The sequence below is a fragment of the Cheilinus undulatus genome, linkage group 9 (assembly GCF_018320785.1).
Source record: "Cheilinus undulatus linkage group 9, ASM1832078v1, whole genome shotgun sequence".
In the NCBI taxonomy this organism is placed as follows: Eukaryota; Metazoa; Chordata; class Actinopteri; order Labriformes; family Labridae; genus Cheilinus; species Cheilinus undulatus.
This window is the reverse complement of record NC_054873.1, coordinates 42,026,698-42,051,242: the sequence shown is the minus strand read 5'-3', so window position 1 is coordinate 42,051,242 and position 24,545 is coordinate 42,026,698. Positions and strand designations below refer to the sequence as shown.

Sequence of the window (24,545 nt, the reverse complement as noted above, 5' to 3'; positions counted from 1 at the left end):
TTTTTTAATCTGAAGTGAGTCGGGCAATCAGCTTGTGATGCTTTGATTACTTCTCACTGAGTTATTTCTTTCTGCCATCTCTTTTTTAATTGTTTTCATCTCTATGGCTAAAAAAGAGGAGCAAGGAAAGGACTTCTTTGGACTTTTTAATGGACATTATTTCAGGAAGGGTTGGAAGAACACGTAACTGCACATCTGACATGTAGCTCTTCTGAGTCGCATCCTTTACTCCAAACTTGTTTTTTGCTGTTGCAACTTTTTTGAGTTTGCTTCAGTGATAGTGTGGAGAGGTACACAACAGTGGAGTGCTTTAAACTTGACATAAAGTAGGTCTTGGAGCCTTTGTGAAACACAGTGGGGAGCAGTGTGAGGTAGCTCTGGAGAAAAAGGATAGAAAAACAGGAAAAAGAATAATAAAACTACCTCAAGTATCTGTGGAATCAAGAGGAAATGGAGCAAAGAAAGACAGAAAATAGATCTGTTTTGGGTCTAGGATGGCTAGAGATGTGATGGAACACCCGTCAGGCCAGACCACCTCCCTTCTGCTGCTCCTCCTCCCTCTCTTCCTCCTCCTTCCTTCTTCTCTCCCTCTCTCCACTGCTCTCAACTAGTCTGCCAGCTTTCTTTGGCTACGTCGCTTCAGTGCAACGAGAGAGACAGAAAAAGAGAGAAATCAGAGCGCTGGAGCCGAGCTCACACAGATGGCAGAGAGAACAGCAAGGACCTGCTGCGTCCATTCACACCAGGCATGGGGTTTCAATGAAGATGGACATTGCAGTTAATCTGAAAAAGAGAGAGGGATAAAAAGAGAGAGCAGCAGTCAGAAAAGAGAAAGTTAGGATATGAAGAAGTAGAGAATGAACAAAAGGTAGAAAGGTGGGAAAAGCAGAGACTGTGATCGAAGCTGAAGGAGAGATCACCTCCCATCGAGGGTAAAGGACTTCTAAGGCTGTCAGACTACAGCTGTGTGTAATTCAGCTGCGACTCCAGTGTGTGCCGAGACATTTTTGTGTGTGCGAGACAAGCACACAACTGTGAAAAAGAGGGAGGGAGAGGCTCCAGCCTGAGACGGAGAGAAAGCGTAGGAGCAACGCTGAGCGCACAGCTTGACTGTGAAACAAATTGACTCTGACACATTGTCTTCTGTGTGTGAGTCTGTGTTTTTACCACACTGACAAAGTGAGTGGTCTTGAGTTAGTCAGGGGGTCGCTCCATCACACTGACCAGGTCTTGGTGGCTGCTGCGTGAGGGCGGAGTAGGCAGAGGAGGTGGTGGTGGAGTTGGGACAGTGGCAGGCCTAGGGGTGGGGTCATGGCCATGGGGGGGCCGCATCCCGTCCTCCGCTTTGAACCGGGACAGGCGCTGGGGCTGGGGGTCTTGGGGTGGGGGTCCATTCAGAGGAGCTCCCAGACTCTCCGAGCTCAGGCCCTGGCTGAGCGGAGGCACAGTCGGGACGGCAGGAGGTGCAGGTAGTACCGGTGGAGGAGGCATGGGGGAAAAAGGAGGCAAAGTGAGATGTTCCCGCAGAGTCTGGGTCGTCCTGGGCTCGCTGGCTCTTGTCTTTCTCACCTCGCTCTTCTTCTCCGTCTCGCTCCGGGGCAGTGTCGGCTTCAACTATCTGGAGCCACCCGGCTGGGAGGAGTCGAGACGGGTGAAGTTGGTACCCAGTTACATGGGTGCACGAAGGCTGTCACCACCGGATGCCCCACAGCAGAAGACCTGTGCCTGCTCACGCTGTGTAGGAGATCCCGGCGTCTCCGATTGGTTTGATGAGAGCTATGACCCAGATATCTCACCTGTGTGGACCAGAGACAACATCCAGCTGCCGTCTGATGTCTACTACTGGTGGGTGGTAAGTACCAACATTATTTAATTTTACATTCTGGAGGCATGACACAGATGTTCTGACAATAATGGGGAAAGATAGGTTTTTAACGAAATGTAAAATTACAGGATTAATATCACTCTCATGTGTGCATGAAGTGTGAGAATATAGAGCAAACCAGTTCTCCACTTTTCTTAGGTTAATTGTCTTTTCTGGGTCTGTTAGAAGAAGATAAAGTTTTCAAGAGATTAAACAAATTATATACAATACACTGGGCAAGTTTCTGAAATTTGGATGCAGCCCTGATAGCATTTCCCTAAATCTAAGTTAATTAACACAAGTTCAATTTCCATACTTACATAAATGAGAGAGCTATTGATTTTCTGTCATCTGACTATACAATTCAAGAAAGTGAAACTTTATAAAGACATCAGCCATTTTCCTTTCACTGCAGGCTCACAGTAGCAGCTGAGGTTACAATGTCACAGTGTTAAGACATCATTTAGCAGGCGCTTTTGTCCAAAGCAGTGCAAGAAAAGAAAAGATCTAGACAGGAGGAATCAGCTATAAGGGTCACTAAGTGTTTCAAGCCCAATCAGACACAGGCGCTGTTTCGCAGTGCTACAGGCAATGCATGTAGTGAGTTGAGTAGTAATTTTTTATGCTTGGATCCAAGTTTACTGATATCAGATAATCTGATTGTAATAATAAAATGGTTATAATGCTTTCTGATTGAACGATAGTTGAGAAAACAATGTAGAGTTAAAATTCAGAGAAACATCAGGCCCTCCTATTAGGAATGCATGTTCGCATTAGCATATTGATCTCAGCAGGTGTTAGCTTAAAATGTCAGATTGTACAATTTCTGCCATTTTCTTAAGTGGACATATTGGCTGTACAAATAGGCATTAAGGGACATGCACTCCAAAGAAAATTACTGTTTGAAAGTCACCTTTAAGAAAATTGGAAATAAAAATCAGAGGACTTGTTAAGGTTTATTAGCTTTAGGCTAACAAATAATGGAAATTGATTATAATTGGCCAAAATATTTAGCATTGCTTGATGTAAATTTAAACTTAAGAAACATTAAGTATTTTACTTGACAACATTTGGTTAAAACAATTTTTTATTGAGCATAAACATAAAAAATAGGGATGAGCAATATTGGATTTTTGCTGATGTCCTGTATGCAGATATTCATAAAATAATTCTAGCTGATACTGATATAGATACTGATGTTTAAATGTTGTTCAGACCTACATCTTCAGTCCTTTAACTCATTATTTACAGTTTGAGGGTGAAAACATAAACACATTTCAGTCCTTAAAACACACTTTAAAGTGTGATCTGTGATGATGAACAAAGTAAAAGACTTCAGCTGATGTAGGTCTGTTGGTCCAGCCTAAAATTTTACTAACCTATTTTTTCCCATGGCCAATGTTAACAGCTGATCAAGGCAGATCTTTACAGCCAAAATATGGGTTAGTTCAAGCTCAAATCTGCTAATTACGATATTATACCAGTATCATACAGATAATGTTCTGCATCCCAAAAATGTTCAGTAATCCGAAGTAATCTTAAGTTAAGAGAAGTGAAGTTAGTTCCTAAGCATCTTTGTTTTGTCACACACTTTTCTGCTTCTTCTTTTGTTATTTAAAGGCACCTCATTATAACCAGGCACTGGTAATATATTATGTAAAAAGTATATATATAAATTAGAATTATTGTTGCATGAACAATTTTGTTTAAAAAATGACTGAATGTCCAAAATCATTGTTTTTATCTTGCTTCACCCAAAATTTTATCTATCGAGTTTTAGGCAGAATATTGGTATCAAAATCAGTATCTGCTAGGGTGTAATGGTTCACAGAGGTCACTAGGGGTGTGTACTGGCAAGAATCTGGCTATATGTATCGCGATACAGGGGTGCCGATATCGATATCGATATGTTGCGATAAATTGCGATACTATGAGCAAGGCGAAATACTGCAATATTTTTGTAATTTATATATTTGCATGTATATGTTGGTGTGTATATTCATAGAAATAAATAACTATGTAATGTTAGTGTGGAATATAACAGAACACAATTAGGCTATTAATAAAAATCTATTAAAATTATAAGTATAGTATGTAAATTTCAAATTATATGGTGTATTATAAAATATATGGTCCTGCATCATCTAGAGTTTTAACCATTTTGTGTTATTTGAAGATGAGGATTTTTTTCCCATTTGCTGTCATGAATTAAAATGCTTTCAGGATTTCTAAAAGAACAGTGGAAAAATAAATCAATATAGAGTAAATGTACTCAAATCTTTTATATTTCGTGGTACATTAGCTTGTATGCCTTAGTGTAATGACAAGGTGCATGTTGAGGTAGACTGATCTTCATGTCTAGCTTTAAGGACTGATGGACTTGTTGTGAGGAAGGCATTACGTGACAGACTAGTGCTTTTTTTTTTTTTCGTTCTACGGAAGCCGTCATTTAGTATTGACAGAATAATTATGGTTACATGGCTAAAAAGCAGCAGTAGCTTCAGCAGGCTTCTCTCACATTAGCTGTTAGCCGCTAAGCTATCATGATGTCTCGCGCTCAGGTTCGTCATGTCTTCCAGTATTTAACTCTGGCGTGGCATATCTTACAAACGACTTGACTCCTGTAGAAGTCTGTACCGTCTTCAATCTTTTGGAAGCCAAAACAAATCCACGTATCTGCTACAAACGCAGCAGAAGCTGCACAGCTGGGTAACCATGAGCAACCGGCAACCGCTTGCGTGATCTCGTTGTCTTAAGTAGTGGAGAAGAAGGAAGAGTCAACCGCCTGCAGCTGGCTGACGGTGCCTGATGCCAACTAGCAGTCAGGGGGTGAAATTACACCACAAACTACCGCACCAACAAAGTAAATTATAAATTAAAAACATATCGATACTGCATTTTAAAATATCAATACAGTATTGCGCTGCGAAGTATCGTGATATATCAGTGTATTGATATTTTCTAACACCCCTAGAGGTCACTGTTTGGTTTATACCTCGGTTTTGAGGTCAAGGTTTTGGTTCAGGTTTGGTTTGTCGATAAAACAGAAAAGTCTCAGATTTATAATTCTAGATTTCCCTCACTTATTATTTTTTCTTTTACCATTGTTAGTGCAGCTAATACTTTATTCAGATGTTTGAAATATAAATTTGAATCAATTGATCAATACTTTGTTCCGTCTTGTGTTATTAGGAACTATCAGTGATAGTTGGTACAGCCTGTGTGCTTTTTAGAGCAATATCTCATATTTATTATTAATAAAAAGTGCTGTAACACCGTTTGGAGTTTTAAAAAAAGCAGGTGCAGTGATTCCTCATGGAAAATTCTGACTCGTGTGTCAGTGAAGGATGCCAGACTGGCTCATGTAAACACAGGATACAACCAGTCTGACTGGCAAATAAATAGTGTCACATTTGTTTTCTTGTCTTTTTTTTAATGGTTCAGACATATTTATTGCAGCACTATGTGCACCAAACCATGACCCCTGAGCCGGGACCCTTTTGGTTTAATTTAAAAAACCGTTACACCCCTAGAATCTACAATAATAAGTTTGAGAATATCGGCATATTGGACCCTGGCAAAAATTCTATATATAATGCATCCCTTCATCCTATGAGTTAAAGCAACATGTTTGTGAACATTTGTGGAACAGTTACCTATATCAGCACTCAGCCCATCTGGAAGCTTCTCTGAGGAGTTTTTAGCTGGTTATGAAACATAATGATATCAAGATTTTTCTACAGCAAAGATTCTTGATGAATAACGTATTTGATAGTTCATAGAAATCAGGACGAGAATAAAGGAATGCATTCTTAGCTGTAAACACAATCACAGTGACATCAGCTCATAATTGACTGAATGATATAAGTTTTGACTGAGTTATTAAGTTGTCAAATATGTTGCACCTTAAAGACTAGCCCAAGATTGAACTCCCTGTGGACCAATTTGGAAAAGACGTCAATATTACATCACAGCAGTTGCTTCCCCATAATCGTGGTAAAAACAGTAGAAATGAGAGGAGGGAAATTGAAAAGCAAATTATATTTCTAGTATAACGGGGAAAGTGTTTGATTGTGCTCCTAGATGTCAGTATAGGAATATGAAAAACATGACCTACATTTCTGGGGAATACCACCGTCAAAGAAGTCTTTTAAGCAAAACACAAGCGTTAATGGGTGCGTATATAGTAGCAGAAAAAGCATTTCATGCGATTTAACCTTATTCTAAACTACAATACATCAAACAATTAAATAATTAACAAAAACTCAAATCTAACCCAGTCATACAAGTGTAGTTAACAGTAGTTTTTTTGACTCGTTTATGGTTGCACACACCTTTATGACGAGACAAAACCGACAAATGTCCCTATTAAATAACCTTTAATTACTGCAGTACTGCATACATTACAGCCAGTTTATTCAAGTTTATTCAAGTTCTGCATGATCAGAATGCCTTCTGATCATGCATGATTAGCCTAAAGCTAACAAACCTTTACAGCCTCAAGCTACCGCTAGCTAACTCTCTGCCGCCAGTAGTGCTCCATCCACAAAACTCATCATCACTGCTTCAAAACAGTTAAAACGAGTAACAAATGAATAGTGTGTGTCTGTTTTCAGCAGCAGGAACACTGTCTGTTTTTTAAAGATTTTGTAAAAGTGGCAGAACTCCTGTAAATGATGGAGACCTAATCTGTCAAATAAAGAACCAGTATTAGAGGACTTACATTTTAAACACGCTCATACTCTCACACCATGTGATGCCATCACTTATGGTTTTCCTTGAAGACTTTGAATTCTAAAAGTTATAGCTTGCTGTGATGGGATCAGTTTATTTAACCCCTTTTATTATGAGCTAATATAACTTTAGAAAACTCCCTGCAGAGTAAACTCACAACTAGAGATGAAACAGTTACCTGTATTAATGGTAACTGTGATAAAATTTCCCCATGGCTATCATACCTTTCATATTTTAATTACCAATTTAACCGTCAGCAATAACCATACTATAATATCATGATAAATAATGTCCAGGAGCATGCTGTGTACTAGTTTTTTTTTTTTTTTTTTTTTTTTTTTTTTTTTTTAAACAGTGGTGGGGGGTGGGGCGCCCAACATCTTAGGGAGGAGGCATCGCTGTCTATCCTCTGCTCTCTGGACTTTAAAGAGTGCTTTAGCCATAGGCATATGAATTTATCAACTCAAAACGCATACAAATTTTGAATCATATTAAACCAAAATTCAGCACCTTTGACTGTCGAGAAGAAAGAATACTCAACAACTTGGACTGTGAGAGCAGCATTTACTCACCTGCTTTTGCTGCTCCTCAGCTGCTTGGAAAATCCATGATTAAGTACTCCCAAACTTTGGCACAAGTCTTGCTTGTTAAAGATATGAATCCAATGTTTAAGTGGGCCTGGCACTGGAATTATGAGATGGTTAAGCTAATATTTTTTGTCAGTTCAGGCCCACAGTCTCAATCAATCACTCCTTCTAAACAGTAATGCAGCCATCTGCCACTGGTAACCCCTGTAGCTGTTCTTAATGACTCCTGCCTTGCTGCCACAATGCTCTTTAATCTGATATAAACAACTGTGAACCAGTGTTAATTTTCTCAACTAAAACTATGGCTAAAAATGTTCGTCGACAGCCTTTTTTTCCATGACAAAAACTAGACTAAGACTTACAAAAGTAGATCTGTGATGACTAAAATGACAAAAAGTACGTTTAGTTTTCGTCAAGGTGACTGAGACTAAAATGTAATTTATTTTTTGTCAGACTTTCAAAATCCATGATATTTCTCCACTGTGGGTAAATCTGTCAAAAAAAATTACATCTATAGCTATTCTGTCTCTCAGCTGTAGAAAGCAGGGACCCCAGGTTTGGTAGAGTGCATAGAACCCACAACCATGATGTGGTACCAGATTTAAGCAAGAGAATAAATGCTTGGACTAAAAGTAAAGACTAAAATGTGAGGACTTTTTATGGACTAAAACTAGACGTTAATGTTTTTTAAATTTTTCGTCGACTAAAACTAGACTAAAACTAAGGGGTAGAAATGACCAAAATGTGACTAAAACTAAAAGACATTTCATCTAAAGACTAAGATTAAAATTAAAAATATATGCCAAAATTAACATTGCTGTGAACTGACAGCACTGATTGAAACAAGTAGGAACAGTAGCACTGTTTTGACCTAGTAAAACTAGGATAAAGTTGTATCTAGGCTGATTCAGGTTAAACTCACATCCAAAGCAATGAGTAAAATGCTCAGCACAGGAATGTAGATGTTAAGCTGTAAAGAGGATCGAAGGCCAGTAGTGCTAGCACTGATGTTAACCAGATACTGTAAACCAACTTCTCACCTGTTACACTGTGAATCTGCCCTCAGTCAGAGCCCCAACTCCCGTGGCCTGTTTAATTCACTGGTCACTAATTATGGGACATTGTCCCTTTATCATCAGATTAAAATGTTCACATCAGAGTTAGTGTCTGTTACAGACAGACAGACAGAGAGAAAACATGAGGTCTCTTGGTCATGAAGTCCTGACCATTGACCTTTTTTCACTTCACTACAGTAAACAAATGCAGCATATGGTCTGATATTTGCTTGTTAATTACACAGCACAGACTAGTTCTGTTAATAGTTATCATCCTAAGTCAATTAAAACAAAAGTCTGGAGATATTCTGTAGGCTTTATGATACTGAAGAGTTATCATGCCATGATCACAGAAATTATATGGTTAAAGGTAGGTGCATGCTGATTGTTTCTGAGTCAGCTGTTATTTTAGTACAATGTAGTGAGTTTGAAATAAGTAATAGTATAATAATAACTAGAATGGCCGTCTGAGGCGGCAGACCCACGCCTAAGCAGCGCCACTGAGGAACTCACGCTCCCATTGATTACTATGGTGTTCAAAATTTGAAGTCCGAGAAAAACTGAATGGGTGCGCGGATCATCACCAAAATCTAATCGATTCTTCCCTGTCACTATCCCAATATTCCCTGAAAGTTTGGTGAAGATACGACTATCTGTTCTCGAGTTATCTTGTACACATACAAACAAACAAAGGTACAGAACCCTTTACATAACCCCCTGCCGATTTCATCAGCGTGGGGTAATCAGATTACCAGACGGATGTAATGAGTAGCCTGCCAGAGATTAAACTGATTTTTGAGATTGTTTTTTTTTTTTTTTTTTGCACCTACACAACCAATCAATTGGTAGGTGTTTGGGTATGATTTTGGATGACCAAGATTTTCTTTGGTTGACTACAGCCCTGCCCAACACAATTTTAGTTTGATAATTTATGTTTAATTTCATGAAAAATATGAACATAGGAACATTATGGTTCTGAGCTGTTAGTGATTTTTGATCACATGGGGGTAATGCTGTATACCACGGGAAAATTTGGGGAAGGATTACTGGTGTTAGAAATTGGATAACACCCAATTCTCCCTTAATGCATGATTACATCTTTTCAGCCTGAGTGTGATCAGACCATTGATAAGGCACAGAAACAGATCATTCCATGTTCCATTCATGCAAAATCAGCTTTCAAAGTAGTTTTGCACTGTGTAAGATGTTTCTTCCTCTTTACATTTTAATACAATTTAAATAATTCCCAACAGCAAAAATTTTGTTTGTTGTTATTTTTATGTTTATGCAGCATCATTAAAAACTTTCCATGTTTGTATGTCTGTAGTGGAGGAAGAGGGCAGGCAGTCTCATGTGAGATTCTGATTAGGACACCAACATACGGGGGAGTAATACATCATAATCACAGATCTCCCCTCATCCTCTCTCTTCCAGCCAATCCTCTCTTCCAGAGAGTTCATGTTCCTTGTGCCAGTCATATGTTTTAGTGGATAAATCACATGCTTGATTACTGAGCTTTTCTTAAACCACTGCCCAGTAATGTCTGTAGAACTGAAATTAATATGCCTCCTGAGTCAATGCAAGAGAGACAGGAAGCATTAGAGCCTTTGTGGGTGTGTTTCTGTGGTGTAAGCTCATTTGTATCTTAATATCTGCTTGAATCAGAGAATGGATGCGTTTCTTGTGTTATCTTTAATCTCTTTAGTTCCCTTTGGTGGCTGGTCCAGAGGCCTGTTTTCAGGCTGTAGCCTCAGTCCAGCTCAGTAATGGCACAAAACTGCAAACACAGGCCAACAGCTGCCAAGTCATTAGGTCACGCTGCAACATGGGGGTGATGAACTGGGAGAGAGGGGCGAGAAAGAGCAACAGAGAGAGAGACATGAATGAGAGGATAAAAAGATGGAAAGGTCGAGATTGGATGCAGAACAGGGAGATCCCATAAAGAACAAAGATACACAGAAGATGAGAAGATACAAAAGAGGGGCTCGATGAGGGAATACATTTTCAAATAAGTTTTAAAAAAAGGGAAAGAGGAAGTAGAAGAGGGTATAAATAAAAGAGCTGGAGAAAATAAGACAAAAGCAGGATAAACAAAGCACTCTCTGCAGACCTTGATCGAAGGTTTATCTGTTTCCTTGTCAGGGATGCCTCTCTATTGTTCCATATCGAACAAAACAAAACATCCAATTGCACAAGGCTGTCTGACCTTGCCCTGCCTGCAAATATCTGTAGCTACAAAATCTCAGCCAGATTTCAAACACTCCCTTTTCTATTTCCAGAGAAACACTGGCTATGAATACATTATGTAGCTATAATTGTCTGTTGCTTTTGGCTGAGGCCCAAGATTTGTGTGAGCTTAAATGAACACACATTAAAGACTAATATTGTTTTTACATGCGTTTCAAATTACAAACCTTAACAAATGAGTATGCAGAATATGAAAACATTGATTTGGAAAAACTATATTTTGGTAATAAAACTAGGAAAATGTAAAGATGAAGGGAAGGTTTTTCATTTCTGTTTGGCAGAGAGAACAAATAAAAGTTTCCTGGTAACGAGTAAAGGAAGAAGGCATTGCTGATGCACAGTTCCAAGAAGATGTGTGAGTGCTTCAAATAATTGCTTGCTTTTATAACTTCTGAAACAAAATCCTTCGTCTCACTTGTTTATTCTGTTCAACTCAGCTTTATTTATAAAGCATGTTTCATACACAGAAGCATGCCGCTCAAAGTGCCTAAAACAGATATACATTAAATAAAAGCAGAACATGAAATAAAAACAGAAAAAGTTAACAAAGTTTAAAATCCTTAAAGACAAAAAACAGGAAGAAAGAAATAGAATATTTTAAAAAGAAAATGAGTGTTTGTTAATTAATTAAAAAATGCATTTTCAGGTGGCACACTGAACTCATAACTGAGCACAGGATCAGAAAAAAAGGATTTTTGAAGTCTGTCTGTTTTCTGCTGACTACCATGTTTGCAGCTGCTTCCTAGTCCTCTTTAATGCCCCCATCCACTTATTCGAATCATTGTGGACCTTAATCATCATTTTATCAGTAAAAACACATCTTTAAGAAGTTGTTTAGGAATTTAATTTATGAATCACTGCAGCGCTGGACTAGAGTCGATTTGTTGCGCATCATAGCTTGTATTAAAGTCCCAGACAGGCCAATGAGGCACCCTGCAAAGCCAGCACACTCACCGTATGGTGCTTTTAATATATGCATTAAACTAGGAGAGGAAAGAATACATGTTTTATCTCATTGCTGTGCTTATGTGAATTACACATACACAAACAAGTGATGTTTGGCCTGTTACCAGGCTGCGCTTTAATGTCAGAGTTGCGAAATTTGATTTTGTGGCAGAAGTTTTACCAGTGACAGTATTGATACTGGTTTTACTGTCCACTCCAGAATAACAGATGTGCAAGAGTATGTGGGCAGTTGTGGTTATAGTAGTTTTGCCATTCTAGCCTCTTAAAGGTCACATATTTTACCTCTTTAAGACAAGTTTATATTAGTCTCAGAGGTCCCCAAAACATACCTGTGAAGTTTTTTTGCTGATAAAACACTCCAGTGTTGGATTTTCTCATGTCTGAGAAGCCCTGTTTCAGCCCTGCTCAGAACGAGTTGTTTCTGCATCTCTGGATTTAAATGTTACTGAGCTGTCTGACTCCGCCCCTCTCAGGAAATGGATGAGACTGTCATGAGAGGAGGATCAGGAGAGGAGGGAGGAACTTAATTCCAAGCAGGGAGGGTCAACCAAACCTGGGGGTGGTGCTAACCCTTGCATGACATCAGGGGAAAATCTGAGAATGACTCGTTTCAGCAAACGGGGGTGGGGGGTGGGATGGCTTCCTGAATTTTGGGGGGATTGTGGACAGGCACATATTTTTGCTAGAAAAGCCTGAAAAGGTGTATTTTGCATAATATGTGATCTTGAATATTCTTATTTGCCTCTTAATTTTTCCTCTTCTTCTATGTTATTTGTTTTGGACCAAACACCAAGTCATATTCCTTGTTTGTAATAATGTAATAGACAATAGGCTTGGGTATCATATGTTTTTACCTCCGCGAAGGAGGTTATGTGATCAGGTGGGTTTGTTTATTTGTTTGTTAGTTTGTTAGCAACATAACTCAAAAAGTCATAGATTTTCATGAAATTTTCAGGAAATGTCAGATATGGCATAAGGAAGAACTGATTAGATTTTGGGACTGATCCAGATCATCTTTTGGATTCAGGAATTTTTTAAAGAATTCTTTACTATTGGGAGATAGGGCTAATGGTGGAGGTCTGCGCTGTTGCCAATTTACACCAGGAGATGGCGGACATGATTAACTTCAATCCCAGGAACATGTTTTTGGTGTGTTTCTATTCAAAGTTTTGGAGTTTATAGACTTTGAAAGACACACGTCCGGTCGAGGAGACGCGTCAGAGCATAACAGAGAGAAAGACAGCGAATTGTAGCGAGAATACTTACAATGCTGGGAGGAATAGAGGTATATTCAACCTTTGCCATGACTTTCAGTCGTCCAATGAGACCATGGGTGCTTCCGCCATGACAGTCCACACATAGCGAAGCCAATGCTTTGCCTCACTGTGTCTCCACCCCACCGGGGAGGGAGTAATCAGCGAATTAGATTTTAGGAGTGATCCAGATCACTGTCTGAATCCAGGAATGTTTACAAAGGATTCTTCACTATTGGGAGATAGGGCTAATGGCGGAGGTCTGTGCTCTCTGAGTGCTTTTCTAGTTTTTTTCTGATACCGATGCTAAATCGATACTTTTAATATGATGCCAGTGCCTAAATGTTGCCTAAATTGATGCTTTTGAGGGGAGAAAATGTGTGTTGAAAGTTATCAGGAGAATAAGAGCTGTCCTGGTATCATAAATGATTTGCAGAAATATCTTTATAAAGTGCCAGTCGAACATAAGCTATAAAAGGAAAATGGTGTAACTTAACGCATTAATCACACAATTTCCATAACACATTTCTCATCCCATCTCATCTCATCTTGTCATACTCATCCCTACAAGGCAATAAAAACCCAATTCTGTTCCCGAATTCTGATTTAAAACACACAAATCTATTTTCAGACGTAAAGGAATTAACCTTTACATGTACACAGCTCAATAAAACCACACTGGACTAGGTGTTCTGTGCTTGCTGAATAGTCTTGCTCTGGTCTTTAGCAGAAGTTGGACAGCATAATTGCTAAGGAAAATATATGTTGCATCGTCATTTGCCTTCTTATATTAACACTGGCTAGAAGTATGATGTTCACCTGATTTGTAAGGAACGTAAAGCATAGGTTCTGCACGAAATGCACTGAGGTGTAAAATGTGCCTCACCCTTTGACACACAACCACTTAGCTGCTCTCTAACTTGTTAGCAAGTCAACAGGAAATGTTCATGGTAACTAGCTAAATAGGGCCTATTGCCATCCACGGTAGTAGAGCCAGACATGCTCTTGTAAATACATCGATTTATTAATTAATGTAGCATAAATACTTGGACATGGACAGCAGTCCAGTTAAATTCCCCATTCACACTATAACCATAGCTTGATATAAATATCCATGCTGACTATAAATTCAAAGATTGGGACCCTGAAATTAATTTCTTTAGGGAGTCAGTGTGACTGTTCAGAGACGTAATGAATGCCGAGCTTCGTTGTGGTGTTGTTGTGGAAAAACTCTTGAAAAAGGGCTTGTATGTGTGGTCCCATCCTTTTTTATCAAATCTCTAAATTGTTAGTGCCTATTACACTAAGGCTGCATTTAAACATCTGAATAGCTGTTGCACTGGCTCCTGGAAGTATGACTGTTCTGCCAATTTATACTTTTATATTTTAATGCAGATGCCAGAAGCTTTTACTTTTAGGAGTCACAGGACAGCAGAGAGAGGAAGAAGCAAAGCTGCCAAAAAACATCTGCCAAAAATTAGAATCCCTTGAACAACGGCAGCACGGCCTGCCAAGCTGGCTCTGGCATCATGCAGGGACTCAGAGACAGAGGAAGGCAAAGGATGGAGGGATCAAAGAGAAAGGAATGCAAGGGAAGGTGGAAAGGATAAAAATGCAGAGAGCAAACGGCATGAGAAACAAAGAGTGAGAGAGTAAAAGAAAGATGTAGTGGTGTCTGATCAGCACTGATGAGCTGCGTGGTGCACAGGAGTCCCAGAGAGACGAAGAGATGAAGAAAGACGAGGAGGAGGAGGAGAAACAAAGAGGGAGCAAGGGAAATTAAAGAGAGGGAATTAGACATGAGGGCAAGGAGATTGCAGGAGAGGATGTGTGAATGAATTTGTAAGAGAATGAGATCTGTGTTGGGAAATGCGAATTAAGGCCGATGGTGGGTGAAAAGGAAGTAGTGACAAAAGAATGCAAAATGAATATTGCTGTGTGGGAGAGAAGGAGAGAGACCGAGTGAAAAAGATGGCAATGGAGAGAAAAAACAACCATTTAGTGTTTGCTAGTATCCTGATGGAAGTTTACTGTGTGTGAATTTGTGTTGTGGGGATTTTTATGTGTGTGCAGGTGCTCACTTTCTCTTTACATGCTTGAGTGCACTTTTGCCTGTGTGGTTTGGCAGAGTCTAAAACTGGAGCGTGATTATTGTTTTCCTTTCAAGCACATTCTCTGTTACTGCTAATGTGTGTCATCTCTTTGTTTATCACACACAGATGCAGTTTAGAGAAGTGATCCCAAAATTCATTTCCAATTTATAAAATAACACGAAAAGCCAAAGATGGACAGATTCTTACTCTTGATTCTGAACATGTGGCTTCACAATTTTTTATGCTTCATTAACAGGAGCACTCTATCAATCTGACCGACGGATGTCTGCCCTAGAAGGCGCTGATGTTAAAGGCTGATTTAACAATTTTTCAAGTCTGTCGAGGACAGCAGGTGCCCATTAGGCTAAAATAGAATGAGCTTGATGTAATGTTTCCCCATGTTAATACATTTGAATGATTCTTAACCCATGCCACAGATGAAAAAATCACAACTTGAATTAAAGTGATGAATTTAACTTAATAGTTTTAATAACTAAAATGCAATATCCAACATATCATAGTGTCTGGTTGTATTTTGTCTCCTAAAATCTTGTAACACAATGATAATTCACAGACAGGGACTAAAATGAATACCACTGCACGATCAGTATAAATGTACTGGCATAATGACGGCAGAGCTTTGTGACGATGCTATAATGGAATAGCACTCTTCAAAAGGATTGCATGTGTGGTCCCATCCGTCTTCACCATATCTCTCCATTGTTAACACAATAATGCTGCATTTAAACATCTGAGCAGCCGTACACTGGCTCCTAAATAAAATAGAAGTGCTCTGGATGTGGCAATAGCTCAGTCTGTAAGAACCTAGTCTGGAAGTCTGGAAACTGATGTGGTAGCTGAAAAGTGGCAGCTGTTGATGAACCTTACAAAGCAGATGGACGTGCCAGATTCCATATCTATTTCCGTGGATCAGGCAGATCCATCTTGCAAAGCTTCAATCTGATACATTTGATTTTGGTCAGACAATGACCAGTACAATCAGCATCATTTGAGGAGAAAGAGGAGATAGCTATGGGCGTGGTTCAGTTGTATTGCAATTTTGTAAACATGGCAGCCAGTAAAGGCTGACATTTTTTCAGGATACCCACGGGTGACAGGATTCCTGCTAGATGGGTGTCATTCCACTATTCAGTCACGTGACTGGGATGGGAAATAAAGTGAGCGGGAGTGGGTGTGGAAGCGGGAACCACCATAGCAGCCGACCAATTTTTATTTATAAATGTGCACATGCAGTTTTTAATGTGTGTTTGTTTGGGGTTTTTTGTGGAAATGGACACAAGCACCACAATTGACTACACTTGGCAGCTATTTTGCCTGTAGTTTTCTTTCAGTTAGCCAACACTGCAATTCTAGTCAAACAAACTACACTTCCCACATCTGAAACAGTACTGCTACAGCCGACACTTCCTCCAACGACCCTTTTTGATATTGAGCAAGGTGAGAGCTGTCAGTCAGATGAGGCAAAATGTATATATATATATATAAAAAAAACACACTATACTCAACTATTCAAATCAATGGGACAGGGGTTAAAAACAAAAAGGGAAGTGGGATGGGGGTGGGAGTTATTATACTGTGATGGGACTGTTCTTTTTTTTTTTTTTTTTTTTTTTTTTTTACGTTGGTTTAGGGTTGGAACAGGACTGGAACATTTCTGTGGGAGTGGGATGGGACGTGAATGAAATTGCCCCCCCCCCATGTCACCTTTGCCAGTAAGAAGATTAGCTTGGATGTACAGTGTAGAACTTGAAGGCATGTTTGTGCCAAAAATTGAGGCTGAAGTAAGGCATACAAGTGGCAAGTAAGCCACCTAAGAGCACCATTGGGCAGGAATGAGTATTGACACAACCCCAGTCATGCTCTGTCTGGATGTCTGCATATTATCAGGGGTATGGAAAAACAATCGGTTAAAAAAATTAACAAAAGTCCACATCATTAGGGTAGAGTAAGGGGGTTGATGCGGCAAGCAAGCAGGGCCTAGTATACCATCTGGTTGGGCAGTAGAGTTGCCATGAGCTCCTAGTCATGCTTAGGATGTCCCAAGGGCCTGAAAACCACTGGCAGTCTCCCAGCTTATTACCAGTGGTGAAAATGCCCGGACCGAAGAGACACCAATGTGCTTGATCTATACTGCAGAGTGGCACACGAGTGTCATCATGTGCCGAGCTTGACTCTGGTCAAACCCCCACCCCCCCACCCCAGCCTCTGTTTGTGACACATTGGATCCCTTGATGAATCCTTAGCACCCTACATGCCTTAAACTAAGACCCCAACTGTAGCTAAAACAGTTGTATCTAACCTGGATAACATTTCTTTTTTAAAAAAAAGCAAAGAACCACTCATTTTCTTTTTTGTTGAAAATATGTTTCTTCTGAGGCCTGCCTGTCATTTTATGCTGTTAATTTCTTGGTGGAAGCACACACCTACTATGTGATATGGTTTCTCTGATTGGCCTGTAATGTGACAAAGAGAGGGTTCATACTGTGAAGGCTTCGCCTTTGCCAAACCCCCTTTATAGGCTGTTGCCTATAAGGATGTGAAATTTCATCCATCCATCCATCCATCCATCCATCCATCCATCCACCTATCCATCCATCTATCCATCTATCCATTCATCCACCCATCCATGCATCCACCCATCTATCTATCCATCCATCCATCCATCCATCCATGCATCCACCCATCTATCTATCCATGCATCATCCATCCATCCATCCATCCATCCATCCATCCATCCATCCATCCATACCACTGCCCTCCTTTGTTGAACGTATGTGACTGTTTCATTAACAGTGACATGGCATGCACATGTAAAAGTCAATCTGTCCTATACAATCCTGAGAACACAGAGAAGAAATTTAAAAAACAACATCTATATGCATCTAATGTAGCTTAATACATCTGTATGCTTCTTAATATTACATAGTTTTTATGCATTACGCTTCCTGACCGAATATGAGAAATCTAATAATTCTCCTCTAATGTGAAAAAGCTCTGTGGCATACATTGTTTGGCTTAAGTCAGACTTTGAACCAAATGCCCTGCTTGGTATCTCAGTGCTTTTTCAGGCTGTTTCAGTACACTGTTTAGCCTGAAGTGAGCATAAAGTAGCTTTCATTTTATTGGCTGCTGAAAATCTCAGGACAAGAGGAAGTAGCCAAAGAATAAATGCCTGATGGCAGACAGGCAACCCAATAAAATAATATCAGATATAGTAATGCCAGTATTAAATCCATTTCTTTTTGTTTGTGTAGCATATAACTGAGTTTTTTGGAGGGATTTTGATGTTTCAGATGTCTGGGTTATGGGTTTCCTCCAAAGTCAGGCTCTTATTAGATTACAAGTGCCTCTGCTTTTAAAAAAAAATCAGTGTTCAAGATTTGATATAAGCTATTTAAATTGGGTTGTATTGATATTTTCCCTTGATTTTGTTGTTTCTCATTCCTGTCCTTCCTGGTTTGTTTAGATCACTGCCTTGACTGTTTCTTTATAATAACTGTCTTTACTTTAGAGAACATGCATCTTGTTGACATTTATCACTTTAATGATAACAGTAAGTTCTGTATAAATGGTGATATAAAATTTAAATTTATATTTTTAAAAAATACATACAGATAACTGTCCACTCTAATACTTTCCAGAGGAATATGTCAGTGTCATGTTTCCAGTGCTCTATTCCAAGGGTGCTTTTACTGTATAGACATCAATGACTCTCCACTTTTATATTATGTTTCATTGTATTGACATTTAAGTGACTTTCATATAACCAAAGAGGAAATATCTTGCATATACATTGAAAAACATAATTGTGGTGTTTCTTCATCATCTCAGTTCAGACCAAAGAATTAAGAGGAAACTTGCAGCAGGCCACTGTATATCATTCAGAAACTGCTGCAAGAAGCTAGACTCTGTGCTTCAATTTCTACTTTTTCATGTCTGTCTTGAAGGTGCATATAACATTAGACATACAATATAAATCAGGACAGTTTTAGTGAGTGACTTGCTACAGTTACAATTCTGGTTTGGTCAAAATAGTAAAAAAATAAAAAAAAGTAAGAAAAGGACACAGACCCTGAATCAGTAAGCAGGTGCTTCAATGGAATGCCCTGGGGGCTTAAGCCAAATATACTGTATCCTTATTTTTTTGTCACTTATTCCCACTTGGTAATTCCTGGAGCAGGTTTGTGTCTCAAAGGAAGTGGTGTTACCTCTAATAGATTGTTTGCTGTTAACATCTTGTCACAGTGAAGAACCACAGACGGAAGGCAGGAAGTCATTTCTAAATAAATATCAAAATGTCAAAGTATTGCACTATTTATGGCTGTGCCAAAAATTCAAATTGAAAAAATAAATACATAAATATAACAAAATAAACAAACAAAAATCTACCTTGAATCAAAAGCAGTGACACAGTCAGGTAGAAAAAAAATAAAAAGCTTGTTTATTTCAAAATGAGAGAGAAGAGCTATGAGGAAGTTATGAGGGATGTCTAACCTCTTAGCAAAGTTTGGGTCTCCTCAAGACCCCATATATTAGCTTCGATGGAGCGCCACTTCACACCGCTTCGTTTAAGATACGCTACAGGTCTATTTTCAGCACTGGCTGCTGCAACACCCCATCTTTCCATCGATCAGAAAGCTTCAAACAGGAAGTCACGGGCATAGACTATCCAGTTCTTTCAAAATACAACATAATGCTGATTGTAAATCATCACTATAATTCATCTCATCCTGCAGCAAGAGTAAAGGGTCACCGGGAGGTCAGTGGGTCACAGAGCTACAATGGTGCCATTGACAAGGAATTGTTAACTTTTGAACAAATTTAGCCAAAGAATCTTACATAAAACCACAGATCCTTTAAGCAAACATTAACCTTTTAACTTCTTAATGTACTCACCCAATGGTGGGAGCAATAACATCATGGACTTATACCGGAATGGATGATAAATTAACCCCAAAAGGTAAAATAATTTGCTGTTGACATACTATTGCTGCGTGAACTCGCAGTTCTCCCGTAATCTCTGCCTGCTGATCAGCACTGCGCGCCGTGGTGCAGCACTCTGGACGCCCTTCCAGAGAAGAACCACAAGAATGATGCATTATTGTCAAATATTAATGGTTTTAATGTTTACAGAATGGGCTACATGTGTTCTTACTAAAAGACCATTTTCTAAACATGCATATTGCACTTATGCACAAGTATCTGAGCTCTCAGCGGCGTTGGTCACTAAGTGTAATTTCAATGCAGAAGTCGACTCACTTATGCTATCTTTATGTCGGAAAGGTGGGTTAAGGCTTTGACAGTCACCGTCTGAAAGCTCAAAATCATAGATCTCTTTCATTTCCTTTTAGTTCTCCCTACTTTGAACTTCTAGAAGTGCCTCGGTTCATTCCTCTTAACATTCAACACATAACTTTTCTTTGTAACACACCCTTTATTTATTCAGACGGTTTTTGTCTCTGTCAGACAGAAGACGTTTGTTGTCATGTTTGCTGTCACTTTTGTTTTTCCTTTTGAGTGGAACTGCATGACCTCTGGACATCTCGCTGTTGTTGGTGAAGAAGAATGTAAAAGAAAACTTTCTTAGAAAGACAAAGGAAGACTGGCTTTGACATTTTTAATTTATCATCTTCTGTGATCTGTTTTATTAATCATGATTCAGCTTGGTTTGACATGTGGACGTGTGTGAGGCTCTGCTCCTCTGACCACGGCTCGTCCAGTCTGACTTCATCCCGTCAGTCTGTCACATGGCTGTTACCTCAGCACACGCACACACCCACAGGCACAAGCACAAACACCTGCTTGTTTTTCGCATGAATGCTGTGAAATGGATGTGTGCACACATCAAATAACTGAATATATCATCTGTTGTCTTATTGAATATGTCTAAAGCCTGAACCTGCAGACCCTGACCATATTTTCTATTTCTTTCTAGATGTTACAGCCCCAGTTCAAACCTCACAGTATCCAGCAGGTGCTCCTGAGGTTGTTTCAGGTATTTAATATTATTAATTCATCTTTCCATTAGGCTGGTACTTTCATATCAGCAGAGTCATTACTCAGCACTCCTGGGCAGAGCTGACACGAGCAGATTGTCATTATTAGTCATTAGGTGTGTCAGTGAACCAGCTCGCTCCTTTTAAATGTGTTTGTATGTTTTTAACTCTGACTCTAAATACAAGGAGCATTGCATTCACATTAAGTCTGTATGCCTAAATATCTCATTCTGACTCCCTGTGGGCAGAAATAGCTCATGTATTTTTCATGAATGGTCTCCTGAAGGATTCCTCCCTCCTGTGGGAGCAGAATGCGTTTTTTACAATGACAACTGAGCTGCAGGTTAGCTTTTTTTGTGTCCCTTCCTCTGTCCAGCATTGTGTTTAATTTCCTGTGTAGCTTAAATCTTCACAGCTCATTTTGATAAAGCCTCTCTATCACAGGTGATTCCCGGAAGGTCGCCATACGGCTCGTGGGATCCAGGGCGGTGTCTGCGCTGCGCCGTGGTGGGAAACTCTGGGAATCTCCGAGGGGCAGGATATGGCCCAATCATTGATGGACACAACTACATCATGAGGTGAGAGAGATGGGGAAGACTGGAATTGTGTGCAAGGCTGTGTTAGAAAAGCAGACAGGCTAAAATCAAACAGAGAGATGAAAAAAGGAGGAGGGAGACTGCTGGAGAGGACAGAGTTCATGTGAGGAGAGCAGCATAACAGTACAGTATATTCAGCAGGATTGATCGTGTGTGCAAAGTATCTTTTTGCAATATCATGATGTCAGTTACTACAGTGGACGGCAAACGTGCAAGTGCTGACATTAGACTAGACTATTAATGCATTTTAGTCATCATTGATGTGAAGTGATGGGACTGCAGGTGCACTGTTGCCTCCTGGATGGAATCAAGGTTATTATAGTTAACTAAAACTAACTAAATAATTAAAACTGAAAATGTCAAAATCATTTTAGTTAACTGAAATTAAAATAGGGTCTAAGCTTTGCAGAAATAAACTTAATTCTGTGCCTAAAAAACTAACTAAAATGAATAAAATTAGAGTGCATGCTGCCTGACATGTCTTTTATGATTTGTCTTAAGCACTGTGATTTACATTTTGGATGACCTTGTTCTGTGTGGAAGTCAGAAATGTGTCTTCTTTGACAATTCTTTAACTTTTTCTTAGAACTTAGGGCACCTGGGACACTGATTTATGGACAGTAGGAGGGGAATTAAGTTTGAATATAATTTATTTACATGTTCTTTAGCATATCTCCAACAATCATATCTACTTAATACTTTGGGCCACCCAAACTTTTCTCCCATATTACTAGAAAAACTAACACTAAATTCATAAAAACTAAACTAAAACAAAGCATTTTTGGAAAATAAAACTAACAAAACTAACAACTAGCAGGAATAATTAGGGGTGTAATGGTATTTGTAATCATGGCTAGGGTCACATTTCGTTGCACGTAGTCCCACAACGAATACATCTGAATTTTCTGTAATGTCTTTGGTCTGAATAGAGAAAAACACTTATCATAGATGACAGTTTAAAGGAGACATGTTATACCCTTTTAAGACAAGCTGATATTGGTCTCAGAGGTCCACAAAACATGTCTGTGAAGTTTGTTGCTGAAAAAGCACTCCAGTATATGATTTTTGTACGTTTAAAACCCCCTCTATTTCAGCCCTTCTCAGAACGAGCCATTTCTGTGTCTGTGGCTTTAAATGGTAATTAGCTGTCTGACCCCGCCCCTGACCACACCCCTCTCAGGAAATGGATGCAGTACTCCTGGTACTACAGACACTTTTATCCAAAGTATAGAACTTGACTGGGATTTGAACCATCAACCTCCCAAACTGTAGTCAGCAGGATAACCCATTGAGCTATCCAGCATCTCAGCTGGTAGCTGAGAGGATCAGTAGAGGAGGGCAGAACTTTCCTCCAAGTGGGGGAGGGCCAACCAAACCTGGGGGCGGGTGCTTACGCTCCTGGTGAGGTCACCAGGAGCTAAATCTGAGAACAGCTTGTTTCAGCACACATTTTCTGAAAGGTGAAGAAAGAGAGGGGGAGAGGGAATGGATTTTTCTGGTATTTGAGGGGATTGTAGACAGGCCAGGGGCACATATTTGTGTTAGAAAAGCCTGAAAAAGTGATTTTTGCATAATATGTCTCCTTTAAACCACAAATCTTTGTGCCAGTAATTCTCATTACTGTCTGCTAACCACTTTTAAACAACCACCAGAGAAGAAGAGGAAGCAGGCATAACAAAACACAGAAAGAAGAAAAGTTAAATACAGGTGCAGAGGAGTTGCGAGACCATTGGCTTCTGTCTCTGGATGTAAAAGCAGAGAGGGTCGAGGACATTAGCAGCACTTACACATCTTAAATGCCATACCTGCATGGAAATAGAGAATAGCAGGTTAATTGTATATTTATCTCAGCTTAGATTTTGTTACTATGTTCTACCCTGTTTTTACATGAGAAATTTCATGGTTCCTCACTGATGAACACGAGTCAGAATTTTGCACGAGTATGCTCATTAGCCAGTCTTCTCTACCTCTTCATATCTGCTCATAGCCTTTAATATACTGTTTAATAACAGCTATGTAAGGTCTTACAGCACATAAAACAGAAATATGAAACCTTAAAAATGCTGTAAAATACACTATTTCATTTTAATTATTACGTTTTAATAATTCTATCCTTGTAAGGAGGTATTAGACTATTTATTTCTCAGTTGCTTTTTATTTCTGTATCTTTGTTTGAATGTACTTCCTCTTTTATAATTTTTAGTACACCACAGGCTGTACCAACTATCACAGGTAGTTCTCAGCATAACCAGAAGTATCAGACTGTAAGCAACACTCCTGTCAGCTAAAAAGTATGTAAGAAACATAGAATTAGGCTTATGAATTCAGGACTTCATGTTCCTTTTTTACCAATGAACTGAACCCGTACTGATTGAACCATGACCCCAAAACTGAGATATGAACCAAACCGTGACCTCTATGAACTGTTACACCCCTAGAATTAACACAGTCCACATACATGCTTGTTTGGCTAATTGGTGACTCTAAATTGATCATAGTTGTGTGAGTGGCTTTATCTGTCAGCCCTTTGATTGGCTGGAAACCAGTCCATGGTGCACCCTGCCTCTTACCCAGGGAAAACTTAGGGTTGACTCCAACTCCAAGCTGTGTTTATAATGGATGGATTATATTCTAGGTGTAAAAGAAAGTAGAATTAACCTACTTAACACAAATGTCAGTGAATCTTTCAAATTCAGCTATTTACCTCGAGGGAGTTCACATAAAAGAAACTGTTGAGGAGCAGACTTAGAGAGGCATTTTTCAGGAAACTGGCAGTGGTCCGAAGCATCCTAAACATACAAAAAACCCAATGCCTACGTAGCTGCCCTCATGAATATCTCTTTGTTTAGTTGTTCACTAGAATGTCAAAATATGCTCATCAGATAGCACAAAGAGGCGTTCTGTTTTCAGCATCCCATTGAGCTGAAAGTCACCAGTGATTGGGGTCATGTTTGGAGAAACTGCAAGGGTCTGTGTCCACACCTGTCATTTTTAGCACTTGTAGAGCTCATTTCAGTACAAAGTCTAGCGTTTTCATTGCTCAGCAACCTGAGCAGAAAAATGCCCATAGTGTTAATGTTATTTACTCTGCACTCACAACTAGCTGAAAACAGTGCCATGCTCATCAGTGTTA

The 24,545-nt window shown here is 39.4% G+C and overlaps 1 protein-coding gene across 1 annotated transcript in view; it reads left to right on the top strand.

The window, feature by feature from the left end:
• The first annotated feature begins 494 nt into the window (after window positions 1–494).
• The window catches only part of st3gal2 (ST3 beta-galactoside alpha-2,3-sialyltransferase 2), a 34,752-nt gene continuing 10,701 nt past the window's right edge, over window positions 495–24,545 (top strand). The window contains exons 1-4 of the mRNA XM_041795200.1: window positions 495–506; window positions 1,199–1,852; window positions 20,756–20,815; window positions 21,261–21,394. Coding sequence (XP_041651134.1) covers window positions 495–506; window positions 1,199–1,852; window positions 20,756–20,815; window positions 21,261–21,394 — 860 coding nt within the window. The remainder of the gene's footprint in view (window positions 507–1,198; window positions 1,853–20,755; window positions 20,816–21,260; window positions 21,395–24,545) is intronic.